The sequence below is a fragment of the Simochromis diagramma genome, unplaced genomic scaffold, assembly GCF_900408965.1.
Source record: "Simochromis diagramma unplaced genomic scaffold, fSimDia1.1 OVJJ01000293.1, whole genome shotgun sequence".
Taxonomy (NCBI): Eukaryota; Metazoa; Chordata; class Actinopteri; order Cichliformes; family Cichlidae; genus Simochromis; species Simochromis diagramma.
This window is the reverse complement of record NW_024386801.1, coordinates 23555515-23575322: the sequence shown is the minus strand read 5'-3', so window position 1 is coordinate 23575322 and position 19808 is coordinate 23555515. Positions and strand designations below refer to the sequence as shown.

Sequence of the window (19808 nt, the reverse complement as noted above, 5' to 3'; positions counted from 1 at the left end):
AAAATAAACTCTTGCATGTGTACAAGTTGATTCAGCTGCCAGAGCTTTGACAGCATGTCACAGTCTCCTTCAGTGAATAGAGCTGCCTCAGGTGTTACCATGTTTAAGAGGCAAGTTTGGATTAGAGGATATTTAGAGAATTGCATCCTGACTTAAGACCAGAATGGGCTCTAGTTACTATAGGAACATATCGGTAGACCCCATATACATTGAGGTCCAAAACACTTGTAGGCAGTCTGTGATGGTATACCCTAAAGACATATCTCCATTTGAAGGGAAGACTGGAGTGGGGGGTGATATCATCATTGTCCTCGCTTTCATAAGGATTCCCACGGTACAAAATTAGTAAGATAAGGCTGACTTGCACAGCAGAGTACAGTACAGAAAGGATTATGTTTTGTTTTAATTGGCTTTGTTTAGCCAGTTTTATTTCACTCAATTAAGTGTGGATGAGTTGCTGTCCAACATTTAGTCCATATTCTCATCTCCACACTGATGCTTTTCCTTTCTTGCTGCCTCCTCTCCTCTTCGTTATATAGTTGAATAGTCCGTATATTACCAAAGCACAAACCTGTAGTCATGACATCACATTTAACAGCTGTGAAGAACACAGCCTCATTACAACCACTTCAGCAAATGGACGCTGAAAGAAATGCCAGCTGTCTGTGAACAGTAATTAAAAACACTAACACTAAAAAAAAGAATCTGGTATGAAGAATTTAAAGGTTATTGACCAGCAGTCAGTGGATGGCTGAAGAAAGAGCGCCACCATCCCTGTATACGGATGGGGGACTCGCCCTTTACATAACCTGTCCTGCCATTGCCCCACACCAGTTATATTAAAAAACAAAGACAGTGAAATACAGTTGAAAGCCCCGGGTGTCATGATCTGAGTTGATTGTGTTGTTTTCTTTCCAAAACTCCATCTCCTTAGAGACTGTGTCTGCTCCCAGACCACCAAAAACAAACCGAAAATTAGCAAAAAACATTAAAATATCACAAAGGAAGAACAATATTATCAACAACTGCACCAAAAAGTAAAACAGTGAAATGTGGATTATTAAACATTATGTCTCTGTCTTGAATAAATAATGGATCAACACACCGATTTACTCTGCCTTACAGAAACCTGGTTAAAGCAGGATGATTATGTTAATTTAAATGAATCCACACCCCCGGGTCATTCTAACCATCAGAAACCTCGAAGCACAGGCCGAGGGGGCGGTGAGAAACTCTCTCAATATAACAGAGTTTCCTTCACTCCAGCTTATTAACCAACCAAAGACCCAGAAAGTTTTATTTCATTTAAAAGACCAACGCTTAGCCTTATCAACCCTAGCTGGATAACCTAAAACTGGAAAACTTATTTGCTGTTATCTATCGTCCACCTGGTCCTTACTCAGAGTCAGTGGGTCTATCTGATCTCTTAGACTTTTTATTTCATTTAGTGCTCATCTATAAAATAATTATTGTGGGGGATTTTAATACCATGTAGACCTAAAAATGACAGCCTCAACACAACATTTAATCTATTACGGTATTAGACTTAATTTGATTCTCTCAAAATGTAAAATAAACCCACCCACCACTTTAATCACAGTCTAGATCTTGTTCTGACATATGGTATTGAAACAGAACATTTAACAATATTCCCTGAAAACCATCTTTTGAGCTTTTGAGCCAAGCATACCCTTAAACCTAACCTTATCTGGTAATGCCGGATGGTTGCCCTCCCTGAGCCTGGGTCTGCTGGAGGTTCCTTCCTGTTGAAAGGGAGTTTTTCTTTCCCGCAAGTACTTGCTCATAGGGGTCCATAGGGGTTTCTCTTTATTATTCTAGGGTCTTTACTTTACAATACAAAGCGCCTTGAGGCCACTGTTATTAGGATTTGGTGCTTTAGAAATGTGAAACTGAATTGATTTGTTTTCCTTGCCTCCTTAGTGTTCCTTTGTGTCAAGTTTCTGAGAATATGCTTAGAAAGTTACTTCCTGTTTTACTTTGTTAGGTCACATATTTCTCTTTGCACCTGCCAGTTACACGAGTTTCATTTCATAAAAATATATCTGAATGAGATCTGATACAATCCTCATGACTGGGTTAAGACAATGTCATCAAAAGTATGGATGTTGGATGAAATGTGCTCACCTAGGGATCAAAATGGTCCAAGGGAGAGATGCCTGTCATTGAATTCTAATCATGTGTGTTTACACTATGACTTCGTCATTACTGCCCATAGTGTTCGTATGGGAGTCAGATGAATATTTTCTGTGTTACAACATTGTAATTATATGTCATCTCTGTAGTAGAACAAAATCTCTACTGAGTCAGGTTTGAGATTATCAACGGATGAAAAATAAACAGCCATAGTTCCCTGTCTTGGGATTCAAAGGGAGTTTTTTCCTCTTTTCTCTTTTCTGACAGGTTGTCCTCACACTTATTGTCTCTAGAATTTAAATACCAATGATCTAATCAAAACAATTGTAAAAGACATAGTTTGATGATATTGTGAAGTGGAGGGGATCATGGAAGGTATAGTCCTGAAAACAGCTTTAAAAACATTCAACTTTGTGATGTTATGACAATACTGTGTGCAGTGGGTGCCTAGTGTGAGTAATAGGGGAAAAAAACAACGTTGGCAGCATTAGTCCAAGCTCAAGGAGCAGCACTTCATGCAGACTAAAGAGCTATTAGGGTGCAGCTTATAACATTTATAGGGTCACTGATCATCTGTACCTGTAAGCCAGCTATATGACTTAGGAATATATTACCTAGAAAGTCAATATAGAGAATTTAAAGATTTGGAGAATTTAAATTTTTGAAATTCAGTTTACAGTCTGTTTAATACTAATTTCCTTGTTGAAATTTGCTGACTGAAAAAACAACACAATAAGGAAAACTGTCATAAAGCTAATAACCTCAGGTTGTCATAATTACCTTTATTTAATCTCCTCCTTATCCTTTCATTCAGCTCCAGAAAACTGTGTGTACACCTCAGTCATCACATGTGGTGTCTGGTATTCATGTACAAATATTGTGTGTGTGGAAAGTTGTGCGTGTATATGCATGGTTGTATGTTTGTATCTGACTCAGGTCAATGTATTTATTTGTGTATTTAATTATATATAAGGAAGCCCATGGGCTTCCACAGTAGTGGTTGCTAGTCTTCCTGGGGTCCAAGTCATCAAGTATAATCTAATAAAACATTACACAATAAAGCAGATGCAAAGATGTCCACATGATTTGGCTCTTACATCCACAGTAAGGTTTTACAATTGTAAAAATATCAGCATGCAAATATCAATAACATTGAGGCACAATACAGGCGAATCAAAAACAGGTCACAGCATTGCCCTCTTACAATGTTTACAATAATTCAAAACTGCGTAAATGGACTTTTAATTTTTTTTTATTACGAATAGTAGCTAGTTCTCTAATTGCATAAAGCAGTTTGTTACACTTAAAAGATGATCTAAATTTGAAACAGAGAGTTTCAAAAAATTTGTTTTGGCTCGAGGAATAACTACATTTTTTCTTAAAAATCTTGTAGCATAATTGTGTATTTCATCTGGTTGACTTTCTTTGATCTCTACTCATTTATCCTGATCATCATCATCATAACTCCAGCTGAGCACTGCATTTTGGTAATAGCCAAATTAACTATATTAATTTTTCAGCAATAGTAAATTTCAACTACTTGACAGTATACGATATACTGCTGAAAATTAAGTAGTTCAATTTTAAGTTCAAGTTAATAATTGGTGAAGAGTAATGCATTTCTTGTGCATGTGTGTGTGTGTGTGTGTGTTAGGTCAACTCACAGTGCATAGTCAGGGATGATTTTTTTGGTGAAGAACTCCTCCACTCCTTCATCCACTCTGCCCATCTCCTCACTAGGTTCATTCTCCACCTTTGACACCGCCTCCTGTAAGCAATACAATATAATGTACAGTATGCAAACCATGCATTGTGTGTAGCTGTGCTTGCATTTTCATTCTCCTCACTGTCAGACAGACACCAGGGATTTGAAGCCTTGTAAAAAAAAGGATCATTTTTGTTGCCACCTAGTGGCACACCGATAATGTGTTGGCTAAAAAAGAAACAAACACATTTTCTGTTAGAAATGAAGTAAGCTAACAAATACTAGGAAAGTCAAGCCGTATCTTTCATGTGGACTTTCCACAGACTGGTTGTTGCACATAATCTGTACACTGCCTCCATCTGACCACTAAATGCAGACACACAGAGCCTGGGGTGGAGCATAGTTGCCTCTTCGTTCAAACCTTCACGTTGGCTGGGGCATTCCTCTGTGCAGTTTGCATGTTATCACTTCCCTGGAAACCCTCTAGGTTTCTCTTACAGTCCAGTGACATGCAGGACAGGCCTGTATGTCACTGGACTGTGGGTCACTGGGTTGTGATTCTAAATTGAACATTAGTATTGATGTGAGTGTGTGTGGGAGAGCTTCACAAGTAGTGGACTGAGGCTGCTGTCAGAGCATCAAGAGCATCTATGCACAGATGTCTTTAGGAAAGGGGTTACAACTGTTACAATCCAAGCATCAGGCCGCTCCTGAACCATAGGCAACATGAGAAGCATCTTTACCTGGGCTTGACTTAGAAATCATGCTGCTAGAGTGTGGAATAAGAGTGGAGAGGCACCAAATCCAAGAGGTTTTAAGTTCAGTGTAACATTTCCAAAGCCTACGATGATTTGGAGTGCCATGTTGTCTGCTGGTGTTGGTGATGGTTGGTCAATACTGTTTTTATATCCAAAATCAACACAACTATCTACCAGGATATTTAGACCACTTCATGCTCCCATCTGCTGACAAGCTTTATGGACATACTGACTTCCAGCAGGGCTTGCCATCTGTCAACGGTGCTGACTTTCTGTGGAATTACTATAGACTATATAAAAGCTTACATTTTGAACTAAATGACAAAAAGAACCCCAAACAAACAAACACTGGAAACAATGAACATCGAATGTATCTCTTTTTGTATACTTTTGCAGCTTTTATCAGTTGTCAGTCTTTTGGCTAAGATCAAGTGTTCTTATCACTGTAATATCTGATAGGCGCCAGTTCGAGGGCAGCGTATTAAACACTTCTTCCGTTCGCTCCACGCATCAACCCGGTATTGTCGCGCTTCTGGAAACACTGCTTAATTTCCACAATTTCACTGTACATGCAGTTTGACAATCAAGGGTTATTCTGCTCTTTAAATTATTTTTTAAAATCTTCAGTTTTCCCATAAACCAATCAGATCATCACCTGTTTGTTTCAAAGTCTAGCTAAAGGGTGAAGTGAATTTATCTGGAGTATGATAGAGCCAGACTGAGAAATGCTGTTCATTGTGAGCCACATGTAAGAGATTTGTTCATTGTGCATTGTCATGTAGGTGACCATGTACTGTATTTACCACACTGTCATATTCAATCAATGGTTTTCTTCTCTCTGATAGAAGTCGTATCAAAACATTGCCTCAAAATTGAGTTAAATTAAACTCCGTATCAACCGAACTCCTTTGTCATTGCTATTAGTCACTAAATTTAATTGCCATTCCATGTCAATTATAGGTCCCGTATTGCTACTTTTCTTTTCCTGTGTGTAGGTCCCTGAATTCGTATCATGTCCTAGTCCCTTCTTTCTCTTTTTATTCACCTTTTAACTCTGCATTAATTTCTTACCTGGTCATTCAAAGTAAAAGAGTATAATTTTGCAAAGAGCTTCTGTTCCTCCTACTTTAATATTGTTACTGTAATTATAAGGATTAAAAAGGGAAATCCTACCATGTTGTATGAAATTAAAGTACTGTGTCTTAAAGAAACATTCAGTAAATTAGCACCATTCTGTAAGTTCCCCATCCTTTTCAACAGTCTTGAAATGCATTCTTTTAATTTCCCATATATTCTAACTTTAATACAGTTCATGTAGTCTTGATTAAAATACAACTATGGAATCACTGTGCATTCCTATTGTAATCTAACATGACTATTCACTCCACACATTTCAGCTATTCTGTTGAGTTTTGAAATAGACCGTTCTTACATTTGCTGTGAACTGTGCAATAACAAGCTGCACTTCAGGACAGCTCAAATTCTAACTAGGTCAAGCCCACTCTGCACAAAAAAATACTTACAATAGTAGAATTGCAGCAGTGTTAAAACAAAGTATTTTTCTAATCCCTTCCATGTTGAAAATTTAATTTAACATTGTTCTTTCTGTACATTGTACATGTGGCAGCACATAGCAAAGGATTACCTTATAAAAAATACACTCCCGTTAGTTATGCTGCACGAGTACAACAGAAAAGCAGCTGGATTTCAATGAAAATTTTTTAGACCTATAAGCTACACTGTTACAATCGAAGCATAATTCACTGCCTAACAACAAAGCTGAAAAGTAGCATTTTGGCTAATAGTAGCTTAATGTAGTGCAGGCTTAATGTGTCCAGAGGGGAGAACGTGGGGTGGCACACCCTCACCCAAAAAGAGCATGGACATGTAATGGTAAACCAGTTTCTGCTCATTTGTCCCCTCCCCTCCAGCTTTGCGTGCCTCCACCTCCTCCCACAAAACAGCTTGAGAAATCTATCCCAACAGCTAAAATCCAGTGAGTTGGATAAATACTATCAATTCCCCTGCCAGAGGTGGCTTCCTGGCAGCGACTGAATGAGACATAATAACCTGGTGGCTGAGGTGACAGCTGATCAATCTCCCCCTAGACTGTGGATTCCTGTATGCCTAATCCTCTCCAGCAATCACATTGAGTATGTATGTTTGCATATTTTTGATGCTTTTGAGACTCTGTTAGTTCTTGGCTAAAACACAATCTCCTAATTCACTGGGCTTCCCAAAAAGTAATCAAGTCTCCACTCCCATGACATGTGTCTACAATCTCCTTCTCCCACAGGTGAAGTGTCTCCTAGGGTCAAGTTTCATACTCTTGACCTATTCACTGTTCCATCCATTTACCTTGGGGAGGTCTTCTAAAATGACCTAGCACTTAACTTTACCTACTAGTTGCGTCTACAGCCTCTCAAAGGCCGAATGCAAGGAAATGGAGAATTACATTTATGACTCCTTGGCAGCAGGAATAATCCATCTATTGTCTTTCCCTTGAAGCTGGACTCTTCTTTGTGAAGAACAAGGCCGAGACCCTCCGTCACTATACAGATTTCAGAGATTTGAATCAGATAACCATAAAGCAGCTACCCTTTGACATTTTTTTCTTCTGCTTTTGAGCTGCTACAAGAGCCACCATCTTTACAGGGTGGATCTCCATAGCACATAGTGGTCCACATCAAAGAAAAAGATGAATGGAAGACATTCTCATCCCCCAAAAAATGGTTGCAAAGATTCCTGGAATTTGCAAATTTTAATCGTTGTTTCATCAGGGACTTTGGTAAGGGTCTCCAACAGTCCTGTTCCAATGAAATCTGGAAGCAGAGGGCGCTTTTAGCCCCTTTTCCATTAGTACCTACTAGGGCTGCCACGATTAGTCGACTAGTCACGATTACGCCGACTATCAAAATCGTCGACGACTAATTTAATAGTCGACGCGTCGTTTGAAGCTTTGTAAGATCCCAAAAGACGCAGGAATAAGTAGTAGGATTTAAGAGTGTAATAACAGACTGAAACAGAAGATGGCAGCACTGCATGTACAAGGATGCCAGCTGCCGTTAAACCCCGAAGAAAAAGAAGCTGTGTCCGGTATTGTAGCTGTGTCCAAATTCAGGAACCGCATCATCCTGTGATCGCATTTGTAGGCCGATTACGTTACAGCGACGCGACGAAGACTGTCCAAATTCGAAGACTCCGACAAATGCGGCCGACAAATGCGCCCTTCATTTCCCCAGATTTGAAGGATGGGTCGGGTGTATACTTCGTGGCCCAACCTATCCCAGAATTCATAGCGCGGCCCAGCTCAGTTTCCAACAATGGCGGCAGCTAGTTAGTTTACTCTTATTACTGTTACTCTTATTATTCTTTCTGGGTCACAAAATAAACATTTAACATATTTTCAGGCGAGAATGTAGCTGTATAAACCCCAAATATCTGCTCAGCTTATCAAGACACCGCATATTTTCAAAAGCGCTCCGACGTTTTCGGAGACGTCTGTTACCCACCAGCTCGATAGCTAGCTGGGGTTCAAGGCTCACTAGAGCCCGTGAGAATACTGGACTCCCGGCAAATCGTTTTCAAACCCACCGCCATCTTTCGCTACTCAGGTTAAACATAAACATTCTTTTTTTGAAATTAAGGGATTTTCATTAGTTTTCTGTATTAGTTAATCTTGAGCTCTGTTTTTCCCAGCGCCGCTGAGTTTTCATTATTGCTATTTCTAATTTAGATTTCTTGATGTTATTATGTGAGTGCCCTCATGTTGTATTATCCTTTCTGTCTCCAGTCATATCCCCATATCTGTCATGTCTCTCTGTGTTCTGTCTCTGTCTATGTTCCCTGTCTGGTCTAATTAATACGTCTGTAGTCCTGTCCCTGTGTTCATCCCTCTGTTCTGCCCAGTCTGTCACGTCTCCATGTCTCAGTGTCAAGTTCATGTCTTAAACTGAGTCTCAGTGTGTGTTACTTCTTGTTTTCTTTTGATAGTCTCTTGTCTCATGTGTGTGATGTTCAGTTTTTCTAATTATAATTCTGTTCAGCTGTGTTCCCCCGATGTGTCCATTATCCTTAAATAACCTTCTGTGTATATACAGTCTGGATCTCGCTCTGTGCGTTGTCGTGTACTCCCTAAATGTAGGTGAAGTTGAATGTGTGATTTTTGTCAGACTTTATGGCATTATTGTGATGTCATAGGGAGTCAATTGAAAAAATAAAAAGTGTGTAATACAGCTCTTGCCATGCCCTTTCATATGATATATTACTCAATATGGTTTTTCAAGGACAACTTTGACTTTGGGCATTAACAATTATGATGAAAGTCAAATGATTAACCAACCTGGGTCCTCGTGTCCCCCAAAGTGTATTGTTGTGAAGTTTGAAGACAATCTATAAAAATGTGTGGTTTTTACTGATTTTGGCATTTGGTGTGACCTTGACCCTATTTACAGGGAGAATAAAGAAAGAGTGGAAATAAAAACTGTCGTTTTTTTTAAAGCTGAGTTTGCTAACTTCCCTTCCTCTACACAGCTGTTAGGCTCAAACAGATAATGTCCACTTTCCTATTGCAATGAGGAACAGTTAACTAGGAACAGCTAGGATCATCTGACCTAAGAAGTGATTGGTTTTTTTAACTTTTGCAACACCTTGGGCTAGTTTTTAGCTGTAATCCTATCACCGGAGGTCAGCTTTCCACGTGAAGATGCAAGTAGTAGGAGTGATGAAGGTAGTGAAGGTGAATGAGTTTAAACAAGTGGACAAGCAACGGACAGGGGACAGGAGAAGTGAAGAAGAGAGTGCAGGCAGGGTAGCGTGAGCGGAGACAAGTGTCAGGGGCGATTTGTGAGAGAAAGATAGCAGCAAGAGTGAAAGGTAATGTTCACATGCTATGATATATTGTTCGGAGGCAGTGGCACTAACAAAAACACAGCAGGCATATCTGGAGGTGGCAGAGGTGAAGACGCTTAAGTATTCATTGGGAGTGACCAGGAGACGGGATTACAAATGAGTACATCAGAACGACAGCTCAGGTTGAGCAATTTGGAGACAAAGGCACAGCTGAGATGGTTTGGACTTGTGTAGAAGAGGGATCGTGGCTATACTGCACTAAGGATACTGAATATGGAGCTATCAGTCAGGAGCAAAAAAAGAGCATCTGTGTGTTAACTAAGAGCAATATCAGACAAGAACTATGTCCTTGATAACACAGCATTCAAGGTCGTTTATAAGGGTAAGATGTGGTGAGTTCAATAACTCACTTATACCCATTTCTAAAACGTATCTTCTTCTATGTACATTATACAGTTTAAAACTTGTATTGTTTGCTCTTTTTAATTGTGATTACATTTGTCTATGAGTGCACCATGTACATATGGTTAAAAGTAGGTTGCTGTGCACCCTATAATGGTGTCCCAGTATATAGATTTAATAATTAAATCTATGGTGGACAAAGTTTATCTGTGAAACTGTGATCGCATGAATGGACACCACTTCATCACAGTTTATTATTTTTATAAAATTTTAAAGTGAGTGCCCTTACTTTTAAAGTGAGTGCCCTTACAGCCCCTATACTTCCCAACACTGCACCTACATAATAACAACATTCATCGTAAACAACAGCAAAGCTATTTTCGTGCCATACTCTCTAGAGCAAAACTGTTCATGTGAATCTCTTAGTGATAATTATGTGTGGAAATGTAGATTATGGAGAGGTCTGTGCATAAATAAACAGACTTGTACTTATATTTCATGCTTCTAATCTTACTGAGCACTCAAAGTGCGTTTCCAACTACATCCCATTAACCTATTCTCACATACATTCACACAGCAATTCTCACCCGCACTCAACAATGGACACATTATTAAAAGGAAAATCTTTTATGGACTGAATTTCAAAAATGCTTAAGGTCAAGTAGAAAAAAGGCTGAGCTGTCAACGTGGTAGCTGTATTCACCAAACGATGCCCAAACTACAAACTAAATCGAAATTGCGAGCCTACAATTATGCCTGGAATAATATATAAGCGTTCCAAAGCCATTACAAAGGAAGGTTTTCCTGGGCAAAAGTATCATTTATCTCTATCCATTTTTTCTTATCAGCCAGAGAAAAATAATGATCCTTTCTTTCATTTGTTGCCACTTCTTTTAAGCCACCTGTCTCATTGTACTCCCTGCTAGCATGGTACTCTCATGGTACACTGCCACAAAAGCTCTCTCTCTCTCTCTCTCTCTCTCTTTTATACACAGTTTATTCCAAACCTCTTGAGTAGGCTCGTTTTTACCTCCAAATTCCCTGCTTGCTTTATTTGATAGGTGCATTTCAGTGGATAATATGCACCTGACAATAATAATATGATAATACAGATTTTCCAAAGGTACCACTCTTGTCCTAAATCACTTTGCCACCTTCCTTGTCATGATCTGGGGGAATGGCTGGAAAATTCCACGAGGCTTCTGAGTTTCCTTGGTCTCCACCCCTGGACGGAGCCATCATCTCTCCTGTAGTCCCACACACCTGGAGCTGGTCCTCAGGTTGAGGATTTAAGCTCCACACAGACTCTCCTTCACTGCCACTTCGTCACCTACCTCAAGTTGGTAATCTGCTCCAAGTTCCATGCTCTTGTCTCTTGTTTTTTGTTTACCTTGTTTTCCTGTGCCACAGTTCACCTGGACCTTCCATGCCAGTTTCCTTCAGCTCCAGTTCTTCTTGGAAAACCTCTCCATTCTGGAACGTTCTCTGAACCTCACATGCCTGCCCTCCAGCCATCTCTCACCATCTCAAATGCAGTGGAACTCAGGTCAGCCTTTACCATTACTCACCTGGATTCTCGCCGCCTTTTCCTCAAAGCCAAACTCCACCCTGGCTACAAGTAAGCTATACCACTAATACTCACCTTCTCCAAGCATCCTTCACTCCACCATCATCCTAACCCCCTTCCCCTCTTTTCTCAGACGTGCCCGCTTTGCTTCAGTTGATCCTGTAAATTCCCAGTTTTCCCTTATTGACCCACGGCCACGCTACTACGCCACCCACGCCACGCTCCTGTCTAATCCATGTCTCACTTTGCCACGTACTAGTCTCTGCTTTTTCAATAAACACTGTAAACTATTCTTGCCATCTCTGCTGTGGTTCTCTGCATTTGAGTCCAGTTTTGCTATCGGCCTACAGCCGTGTTATGACATTTCTGGATCAACTGACATGCTTCTACCTCTCTGCTACCAATATACAGTACAGTGGGAGGTCTTCCATGTGCCAGATCCTTCTATGCCTTGTGTCCTAGCCATCTGTTATCATACTTACTTAACAATTATCTTCATAAAAATAACTTAATAACTCCCATTGTTATGGAGACAGTACTTGCATTGATGCAATTTGTCTCCAAGACAAACAAACTAGTAGGACATTGGTAGTAAAAACTGGTAGGACCTGGTTTTAACCCCCAGATATTTGCCTTCAAGGACTGACCTTAGGACCATCATGGATGATGGGGATCTAGGGTGTAAGCAGCAATAATGCTGTCAATGATGGTTATAGTGCACAGGACCTCATTTTGGCTCCTGAATAGACTTTGGAACTGTGTCACTTCTTCATGGTTTAATAAGTGTTTTATGCTGAATCACTTGAGCATGATGATATTGAGAACCTGTGTAAGACAGATGCTTCTAGCTGCACAAAGAGATTTTGTTATGCAACAAAAATACCTTTTCTTTTACTAACAGCATCAGTCCATTATTCTGAGGCAGATGGTGTATCAGAATCATAATCCTAAAATAAAAATACTTTACTATACGTGCTGCCACAAATATAAAATTTGTCAAAGGCAAGAAAGAAAATATAATATCAAATGCATGTCCTGTATCTGTAAATAGCTAAGCCTATCCCCACAGGCTCAAGATGAGCTACAAAAGCTCTGACAGAATACAGAAAACAAATTCCTGTAAGAAAACAGTCAAACCGAATAGCAGTACATCGTTTCCCATTAAAATTATACTGATATTACAGTAAACAGTGTGTACTGGGCAATATTTACTCTTTTCTATAAAATACCATAATATACTGATGTTGATAATGATGTTAGCATCAACAGCAGAGAGGCGCCTCAAATACAAAACCTTAGGCCTCAGTTCACAGGCCTAGAGACTGGTTGGTGACTCCCTGGCAACCTGCGGTCACTAGGGAAAAATGCTTGTCCCCTAATTGATTGACAAATGGCTTCTCAAGCTTGCTGACAGTCACTGGGTAAAATCAATTCCAAAGAGATAGATAGAGATTGTAAAGAGCCCATTTTGAAAGACAAAATATTTTGACTGACTTAGAATAGAATAACTTACAAAATGCACTTAACTGCTAGTTTTGGGTCATAATGAATGGAGCATCAAGCTTATCAAGAAAGTGTTCACTGTGGTTACAACATAAGGGAGTCAATTACCATTTTCCCACAGGTTTTGGGCACTTCCACTTTTTGTCTTTGCTTTTCAAACGTTAGGTCCACCTGTTATAGTTGTTATGGTCCACAAACATATTGCAGGTATGTGAGGAGAAGGAAGTCAAAAGTCTTCTCCTAACACTTCACTCTGAGAATACAGGCTTGTGGTTCCTACACTTTCCAGAACAAGAATGGGAGGCAGAGCTATCAGAACCTATTCTGTTGAACCAGCTCCTGGTTGAAAATCAAGACACAGACACGCTCAATACTTTAAAGATTAGGCTTAAAATGTTTGGTAAAGGTTATAGTTATAGGATATAACTATAACCTTTAGGCTTGGCTGGACCAGGATGTTTCAGGTAATCTTGAAACATCGTCAGGTATGCAGCTTCACACACACACACACACACACACATATACACGCATATATATAGATAGAAAGATAGATTTTTATGTTTTTTATTTTTGCTAACTTTTCAGATGTTATTTATACTAGCCTACATTTTTGCCACCTCTTAGCAAACTGGCATATGGTACACTGCATAGCAGGAGAGCTTTTCACTTCATATAGCTGGAAGAAGACTCTTTTTGTTATCCAAAAAGTCTTTTTCTATTTAATCTCAGACTGTAAATTTCAGGCAATTCACTGGAATCAGTTGAAATTCATCTGAATTAATTAATTAAATACCATGTGCTACATTTTCAAAATAAATACTAGCTAACTGATTTATTTTTTATTATTGTGTTAATGTGTGCAAATTTAAAAAATAGAAATAAATTACTAAACATACAGACAACAGGATTCATTGTCCAGGTGTAAAATATCTGGGAAAAACCAGATCTTCTACTAACACAAAACAAACAACTGACAAAACAGTTTAAGTACAATGTCAGTAAAAGTTACTTTGGAGAGTGAAGGCAAATTAGTGATTAATTATGTTACTATTAAAAAATTACTTTAAAAACCTGACTAATAAACAAAAGAAATGGGGAGAGTTATATGGACAGTGAACAACAACAAAACAAAAAACTCTCAGATCTGGACATAATGTTTTTGACACACTTGCTGCCCTAACTGTTCTCATTGTGACTGGATTGAAACGAAAAATCAAGGCTTACTTTGTAGCATTACTGTAGTTTTGTTTTCACAGTGCCAGATTAAATCGGTTCAGCCTGGTTGGAGGGAAAAGTTTAAAAACTTTCAGCTTTAACATCATTTTGAGCTATCTGATCACAACATTTTGGTGACCTTTAATTTTTGATGTGTGAATTAAGACAAAAACAAAAAAAATGGCTCAAATGGGGCCACAATAAGAATATATTTTATTTTATATGGCATCACCTGGGCATCCAGCACTGCTCTGGGGAAGTATACAGTTTCTGGGGTTTTTTCATTTACTCGGACAGAAAGGACGGCCTCCAGGACTACCATCTGTCAACAGCAATATTGTCAAAATAAGAAGTATTCTGTCACAGAATGATGCTAAAAATACTTTGTGTTTTTAGGCTAAATTATTTCATTTTTATAACTAGGATGCGCTATACGTCTCTGAACAGAGACCATCCAAAATGCTGCAGTGAGAGTACTAACAGAACACGTCACAGTCTACATTAGCTTCCTGTAAAAATAAGAATTCAAAATCCTTCTCCTCACATACTAAGCTCTTAATGACCAAGCTCCATCATACATTAAAGAGCTCATAGTACCACATTATCCCAATAGAGCACTTTGCTCTCAGAGTGCAGCCTTGCTTGTTGTTTCTAGCTTTGCAAAAGTAGAAAAGGAGATAGGGCCTTCAGATTTCCTCCTTCCTTTCCACTGTTTGTTTCCCAAAGCCTCCGTTTGGTTTGGGAGACAGACAACCTCGGTTTGGAAATTTTTGATATAAAAACAGGGATACCTCCAGTAACCCCTCAGTTAGACCTAAAGCTCTCCCAAGATGCACTGCGCATCTCTCCCCTACTCTTTTATCATCCACTCCTCATGCATGTGTACACTGTAGTTTGTGCTTCATCCTCTCTGTAGCTGCCCTCTCTCGAGTTGCCACCTGCTTCCTCACAGAGCATCATTGGATTTCTCTGTTTAATGCTGTTGTCTTGACCGTACTATGTTAAATTTTCTGTGATGTGAATTGGTACTAAATAAATAACAGATTAATTATTGAAAATGCATAAAATGCAATTCTGTTGTTTATTCTTAAGATAATACAAGAGCAATCCCATTTTGAAAAACTAGAAGACATTCGAGTGATTAAAAACAGATCCAGTGAATTTGTGATGTTTGCTATATCATTTTCCTGCAAATGACTAACTAATATAAATCACTGACTCATCAAGAGTCCAAGCTACCAAAATAACTGGCAAACATGGCATCCACATGATTGAAAACAGTGCTCAGTAACCACATAATGGACGATAACTACAGAAATTCTTTATTCTTGCTTTTCAATTAGAAAATATTGCATCGTGTTCAAGCCACTTAAGTAGTTTTAGAATTACTAAAGCTGGTAAGCTGATACCAGTAATGACTAGTAGTTCTGCCAGCATCTGCTGAAATAAGCTGTCAATTAATCAGCCTTTTAACTAGCTATCACACTGACTTGTACTCTGGGACCTGGCACACTAAATTGCTGGAGATTTCCAATCCACACGTGTTGGACCAGTTGCATTTTTTTCTCCTTGGAATAATCTCTAACATTGTTCAGAGCTGCAATGCAGAGTGAAAATGGCTTTACAAAACCAATAATATTGTAAAAAAAACAAAAACAAAAAAACCCACCATTTTCCAATGATATCTACAAAACAGCCCATGTGCAGCTTCGTATAAAGTACAAAAAAAAGGAACAAAAGAAGACACAATTCATACAAATAAGGTCACATCAGATGAAGAGAATCCCCCTTTTCTTTGCACTTAGTAACAGAGAAAGACCCCCACTAATGTGAAAACATGAATAATTGACTTAGTGAAAGCATTCCCAAGACACACACACACACACACACACACACACACACAACGAGTGACACAGAGAGAGAGAGAGAGAGAGAGAGAGAGAGAGCATTGGGAACAACCCAGGGAACACCACTCCCAAAACCTATGTGCCTGTTCTCCCACACACACTGTGCACAACTACGTGGGGGGAGAGAATGCAAAGATAAAGATGGCTACCATTATTACTACACCAGGACAGAAATTACAAGCATAAGCGCTAGACAGACAGACAGACAGATAGCTAGCTACACAGATTCCCCCTCCTTCTCTCTATCCTCCTTCTTCCCTGCTAATTCTCACCTTTCTGCTCCTGCATCCTGTTACGGTTATTTTCTACTGTGGCTGTAATTTATGACCATACATTCTAGGCCCTCATAAAGCCCATACACTGTACGCAGCCTATGTGTAAATAAAAAAGGGTCCGTTCTGCATTGAAATTCTTCCATATGTATGGCTCTGTATGCATCCTCACAGTATGTGTGTGCGTGCGTGTTTGTCTGCGCTGTCTTTGGCATGTGTGTTCTTACCTGAGGCCTGGAGGAAGGGGGTTGCGTATGTGTGCGTCGTGGCCTTGGTCGGGAGGCAGTGTAGTGCCTTAGAGTCTGTCCCTGGGTGGGTAGAGGCTCCATGGGAGAAACAGTGTATCCAGATCTGGGGAAGGAGCCCGGGCTGGGGCAGCAGCCAGGGAAGGGAGCCTCTCGCCTGTGTAAGCCTCCGCAGCCAGCTGCCTCCTCCGTTGGAGCTTGAGCGGAGGAGTAAAAGAGGGGGAGACTGGGAAGAGGAATGAACGATGCTCCTCTCGCTCCTGATACTGCTTCTGCAGCATCCGCTGCTACCACCTCCCCCTCCCTCCGCCTACTCCCCCTCTGTCCTGGGGGGGAGGGGGACGGGGAAGTAGAAGGGGAAAGGGTGGGGCTTGAGGCTGTGAGTGACAGGGATGTTGCTGTTGGTAACCAAGGCAGGCCACACCTTCCTCCTCCGTCTTTCTCTCCAGCAGCTCCTCCCCACTCTCTCTCTGCTCCTCTGTCTCTGATCTGCTGCTCCCAGTCCGCATCCAGGAGACCTGAGAATGAAATAAAGCAAGTGATGAAAAACGACATTCAAAATGAGATGATGAAAGAGAAAAGGCTAAAAAGACTGGGTCTCCAGTCCACGGGATAAACAAGCATTTGCTGGAATGTACTGTGTGTGCATGGGAATATCTAGGCAGCATTGAGGAAAAACAAACAAAAAAACACTCAAAAGTTTTATTCAGTCGAAAAAGTGATTTGAAACTGAAATTCTAACTTTTGCTACTTAAAAAAATGAAAAACAAAAGTTTAAAAAAAAATGAATTATTTGAATTGAATCGGTTGCTTTTATGCATTTTTTTTTTTGCAGTTTTAATTTTTCACCTGCTTCAAATAATTTTTTTCAGTTTCAAACCCTTTTTTCATTTGCATTTCATCAACAAGGAATACTGTTATCTGATTGGCTGGTAGGTCACTAACCCGCAAGAGTTATGAACTCCAGAGAAAAATCTAAGAATTCCGCGTTCATTTCTGTATATTACAGTAAAATCAGAATCCCACACCTTAATACAGCTTTAACCCTATTATATATATGGAGTTCATAGCTTTTGCTAAGAACGAAAACAAATAATTTATTCAAAAAATCTTTTAATTCTTTCTTACGCGTGTGAGACATTCACAAAATCACACAGACAGTGGACGTCTGGATGTTCTCTTATCTTTGTGTGAGTCAGATTTTATTACTTTCAAAACTATCAAGCTACAGGACAATGGATTGTGTCATTGTGAGCTGAAATATCCTAACTCACCCCACTGTTTTCTACTTTCTTCCCTCATCATTTAGTTTCCAACAAGAGTAACTGATAATGGTAATTATAAAACACCTAAATGTAAAGAAAAGATTTGGTTGGGCCTCTTTTACAGATAAAGGTCCACAGATTTGAAGCATTCTACCACCAGAAATGAAAACATTGACTGATTTTATAGTTTTTAATCCAAAGGCAAAATTATGACTTAAACAAAGGGAAATCTGTGACCACTGAAATGAGTCTACTGTCCTTCTTAACTGTTGTTCTTTGAAGTTTGCATCTGTATTGGTTGATGTTGTTCTATAATTTTTGTGTTAGTTACTCTACTGGTTTCTGTATTTGTATTGTTATGTTGTGTCTTAAAAATCTAACCAGGGACAAGGTCTGCAAATTAGTGGTTATTAATATTCTATGGTATCAGTCGTGTTTTATTTAAACACAGCAATTTGTATGTGTTGTCCCTGCTGCATAGATAAATAAATTCAAGAATGCAAATCGTCCTCTCCTCCATCTTCTCTCCATCTGATCTCTCCTGTGGTAAGAGTCACTGGTGTGAAAGTAAACAGGCTATGCTCCAATTAACCAAACAGTGCTGCATGTCTGCCACAGAATAGTTCAGCATGGCACAGGATATATGACGAATACAGCATGATATGATGGAAGGGTACATGTACATGAGCTCAGATGTAATACTGGGCAGTTTGTCACCAGATTACCTTTATACAGAATATGGCTGTGATACCATCAGAATAGAATAGAATAGAATAGAATAGAATAGAATAGAATAGCCCTTTATTGTCATTGTACATTTACAATGAAAGTGTGGATGCTCCAGACCAGTTGTGCAGGAATTAGATATAAATAGTAAAACAGCAGGAATAAATAAGAAACAAGTGAAAAGGCACACAATAGAGAACAGGTTGCAAAGTGCTTGGAAGGAGTCATCACATAAATTAGATGCACCTCCATGGAGGGGGTGCTGGAGGTGTCGGTGGCCGGGACACTGAGAGTGCCCACTGATGGTGGTGCAAAAAGTGTTCCATGTTACCAGGCCCTTCCTTAGTCCAGGAGAGACTTACAGTGTGTCAGTGCACGCCCAGCTATGGTGTACTCTGGTCCACCAAACCCTGGTTCACCCGGGGGCATTGCATTAATCGGAGTGTGTGGAGATTAGGTGTTTAATTGGGGACACTCATAAATATCCTATAGTGCCTGTGGAAATTAAATACAGGGGCAAAACATATAGACTGGAGGCTGTGGACGCACCTCTTAATTTTGGGAACAGATTAATGGGGAAGCGTGCAGGGGTGCATTCATAACCAGTAAAGAATTGCGATGTCTGTGCTGGGCTTAGTGGTGATGCAAGGTGGTCTGACACTGACTCTGGGCAAACCACGGGGCATCCTGAACCAGCCAGTCATTCTGAAAGTGCCCGTTACCATTAATGGTCAGTCTGAAGTACTGCCCATTAAATCTGTTCGGAACAGCGTCTACCACCCTCAGACTGGCAGGTTGGTGGAGCGCTGAATAAAGTCTCTGATTTGTAAGTCCATTCACAAGAACGGATGCAACTGGGATCGCTGTTTAGACCCTCTGTTGTTTGCAGTTCGGGAAGTGCCCTAGGCCTTAAGGATTTTCTCCCTTTGAGTAGTTTTTCAGCAGGAAGCTGCAGGGGGTTTGAATATAAATAAAGAAAACTGGGAGGACCCGAAAGCAAAGCCACACACATTGGGGAGCTTATCAACAAGCACTGTATATATAGTACTCTGCTAATGGTTTTATATTTTGCTTGTGGTTTGAACACAGGTCGTCCAGGCTTTCTGAAAGTTTGGACATTGGCTGTGTGTTTTTTTCACTCAATTTCAGTCCAGTCTTTGTACCTAACCATTTTCAGAGGAAGGAAGAACTGCAATGAAAATCAGTGGCAACAGGTCTTATGGAGTGATGAATCCAAA

At 39.8% G+C, this 19808-nt stretch overlaps 1 protein-coding gene across 2 annotated transcripts in view; it reads right to left on the bottom strand.

The window, feature by feature from the left end:
* The window catches only part of carmil2 (capping protein regulator and myosin 1 linker 2), a 58757-nt gene that overhangs the window by 14907 nt on the left and 24042 nt on the right, over nt 1–19808 (bottom strand). For both annotated transcript variants that reach the window (XM_040026660.1, XM_040026661.1), the window contains exons 31-32: nt 16562–17097; nt 3819–3922 (exon numbers count right to left, since the gene is read on the bottom strand). In XM_040026660.1, coding sequence (XP_039882594.1) covers nt 3819–3922; nt 16562–17097 — 640 coding nt within the window. The remainder of the gene's footprint in view (nt 1–3818; nt 3923–16561; nt 17098–19808) is intronic.